General features: G+C 36.0%; 1 protein-coding gene across 1 annotated transcript; it reads right to left on the minus strand.

The window, feature by feature from the left end:
- On the minus strand, positions 1-2,428 carry LOC141684688 (flavonoid 3'-monooxygenase CYP75B137-like). Its single transcript, XM_074489768.1, has 2 exons — positions 1,187-2,428; positions 1-957 (listed from the first exon to the last, which is right to left on the minus strand). Exons 1-2 carry the CDS (start codon positions 2,138-2,140, stop codon positions 337-339), a joined length of 1,575 nt encoding a protein of 524 aa, XP_074345869.1. The 5' UTR covers positions 2,141-2,428; the 3' UTR covers positions 1-336.
- Between the last annotated feature and the right edge of the window lie 957 nt (positions 2,429-3,385).

A 3,385-nucleotide genomic window follows, 5' to 3' on the forward strand; every position in this document is an offset into this window, starting at 1 on the left:
ACGATCTTATAGACGTCTCCAATATGGCTAGCAGATTCACCGTGAGATATCAAAATTTTATCTATACGATTCTTGCGCCTTGCCAAATGTTGATGTCAATTTTCGTCACGGACAAGACAATAAATTAAGATTTATAATCGGGCACTCATATAGATCTAGAACAATTGACGTTGTCCACACTCGAGGCAAGATGGGGAAAAAACGGACCTTGAATCCAAATAAAAATCTTACTTTTTCTTCTGCATATTTCAAAATATTACAGGAATGTTACATCATTATTTGTGACTTTAACTTGGATAAAGCTGCAAAAGTGCACGGATATCATTTGATCCTTAGTTACTGGTAGAGCTCGGGATTAGACAGCCTTGGCGATGGAATAAGAACAAGAGGTACTGCCTTCTTCATCACAATCCCAAACTTCTCTGTCAAATCTAATTTCTGTCCTTGAGGGAGCTTCCAGTCAAATGAATGCAGCAGCGATGCAAGTGAAAACAAGAACATGTTTTCAGCCATAGCAATCCCAACACACGTTCTTCGTCCTGACCCAAATGGGAGATAATCAAAATCCTTGCCACTTTGATCCCGTTTACCATCCAAAAATCTCTCTGGAATAAATTCCAGTGGCTTGTTCCAGATGCTAGGATCACGGTGTATTGACCATACATTTATGAAAACACGAGATCCTTCGGGAACGGTGTAACCACCAACAACACATGTGTCACTTGGACAATGAGGCACCAAGAGTGGTACAACAGGATGTAATCTCAGAATCTCCTTCATAACAGCATACAGATAAGGTAGCTTGGGAAGGTGAGATTCTTCAACTATGTTATTTTCCCCCACTACAATTTCCAGCTCTTCTTGCACTTTTTGAATTATTTGTGGCTTATTCATCATCTCAGCCAACGCAAATTCCACTGTGTTAGAAGTTGTATCAGTCCCACCAGTCACCATATCCTATTTCAGAACCTTGTTAGATAAAAATAGCTATTTAAAGTAAGGGTTTAAGGACATTTTCATTTTTCACACTTGCATTTGTTTGCCTGAGTAAACACCAATCCAAAAAGTCACAATGCTATTTCAAAAATATGATTAAAATAGATATCTGAGATAGATGCAATGCTATTTTTTTTTATTAAGAAAAATAGCATGTTAAATAAAAAGGAGATGGTAGTAAAGCACATACCATTAACATGGCTTTGAGGTCGGTCATTGTAAATGGCATTTTTGCATCTTGGTTATCTTTTAACTTCAATAAAAACTGTAGAAAAGCCTTACCACCTTCTTTAGCATCCATTTCATGCCTTTGTTTGATTGCAGTCTCAAAAATATCATCAAATTTTTTTGTCAACACCTTCGTCTTTTTACGGATCCCTTGAAGGTCAAACCGAGCTAGACCTGGGTAGAAATCAGATATATTAGGCGTAGCCAACAGCTCAGTTATCTCATGTACTACTAGCCGAAACTCTGCCCCAAGCCCAGCCCTGTCATCCCCCTTGACTGTACCACCCCACATCATACTAGTGACTATATTCATCAAAGTCAAAAACATCTGTTCACCTATATCAACTGGGGACCCGACCCGCCTGTAGATATACCCCATAGTCTGTCTGATCTCCTTTCTTCTAAGATCATAGAAGGAGTCTAATGCACTCTTGCTAAGCATCTCAGTCAGACACACCCTCCTCAACATTCGCCATTTAGGGCCATGTGGTGTCCACACTATATCATTGCCACCATAAAAGGCTTCGTAGGCTGCAGCTGGAACATCACGATTAGCAAAGCTGGTGTCTTGGTCTTTGAGCACTTCGCGTGCTAAACCAGGCGAGTTGATCACGATTCCAACCTTATGGCCTAGCCAGAGCGTCAAAATCGGACCATAAGTCTTACCAAGCCTTGCAAAATACGTGTGGAGGTCAGGGTCAAGGGACAAGAGATTGCCAACTAAAGGCAGGCTTTTGGGGCCTGGTGGCAGTGGAGGGCTGAACTTATTCGACTTGGTAAATATTATAGTAACCAATGAAATGACAAGAAGGACTGTGGCTGTAACTGTAAGCACAAAGGTGAAGTCATTTGTGTTGATCATTAGCAACCACCATGACCAAGCATCAGTAAGAGTTGTTTGTGTTTCCCGAATCATTTTTTATAGATCAAGATTAGTCTGTAGTTGACAACTGCACATTTAGAGGTGTGCTTCTGATATCCGAGTTTACCTATTTATACCGAAAAATCTGAATCCAATTCATCCTCAAATTTACCACTTCAGCCCTGCAATTTTTCCTAATTAACAACTTCTGCTACGTACTCATGCTTTTACAGCATCCATGCATGGGCTTACTACATGTAAAATGAAGACAAATGTATACAAAATTTATGCTTGAAGGGTCAATGTCTATGGACTATGATGGGAGTTGCTGTAGTTGCTCAGTTTTCCTATTTGTTTCGACTGAAAATCAAAAAAAAAATGTGGAACTCAATGTATATTTAGACTGACAGGTTTCGATCAAAGTTGTCGTAAACAGCATGCTTAGACTTCGCAATCAATCTAAATATGATTAAGTTTTGTGTGCTTAACCAGGATTTTCAAACTCTTACAGTTACAAAAGATATGTCTTTTATTGTTTTAGTTTGATATTTTTTAATATTTTGATTGACATGGTGAAACTTTGAGGTATTATTCTTTGATTTGCTATTGTTTCTTCCTCGTGTTTCAAATTTGTGGGAATGTGGCTATCGGTGAAATTCTTAATTATATTTCGTGAGCTTAAGCCATTCATGTAAGATTATTCATTTCTCGGCTTATTCTTAGCAGAAAATAATAATAGCATTTTTTTTCTTTCAATTAGTATTTTAAAAATTCTAGATTTAAACCGATTAATCCCTGATTAATCTTGTGCTATACAAGGTGATCGGCCGATTTGATTTTTTGAATCCGATTAATCCTTCTAAGATTTTCTTTGTCGGGATATATATATATTAATTTATTAAAATTAAAATATTATATTTATTTAAATATAATAATTATAAAATTTATGATATGGTAAAAATTAGTTAGTAAATAATCAATATAATCATAATAACATATTAAATAATATTTTGATATTAAAATACAACCAATTTTCACTCCGATTAATCCCGATTTTTGATTAATTCTAAATTGATAAGTGAACCGATTAGATCCGATTTCTGATTTTTACAACTCTACTTTCAATAATTAATTAAATGGATTTTCTCGTGGGACTGAAAATCAAAATGTGTAGAACTAAATGTATATCTAGACTAAGTTTTAATCAATGTTGTCAACAATATCATGCTCAATGTTGTCAACAATATCATGCTTAGTCTTCATAATCAATTTGAATATGATTAAATTAAGAATTCACGA

This window comes from Apium graveolens, chromosome 9 (genome assembly GCF_009905375.1).
Source record: "Apium graveolens cultivar Ventura chromosome 9, ASM990537v1, whole genome shotgun sequence".
NCBI lineage: Eukaryota > Viridiplantae > Streptophyta > Magnoliopsida > Apiales > Apiaceae > Apium > Apium graveolens.

What these genes read in the sequence shown, in the direction of transcription:
- LOC141684688 (XM_074489768.1), bottom strand. Translation starts at nt 2,140, where the DNA reads ATGATTCGGGAAACACAAACAACTCTTACTGATGCTTGGTCATGGTGG. An exon ending in ACCTCAAAGCCATGTTAATG is followed by an intron (nt 958 to 1,186) that starts GTATGTGCTTTA and finishes GTTCTGAAATAG; the next exon opens with GATATGGTGACTGGTGGGAC.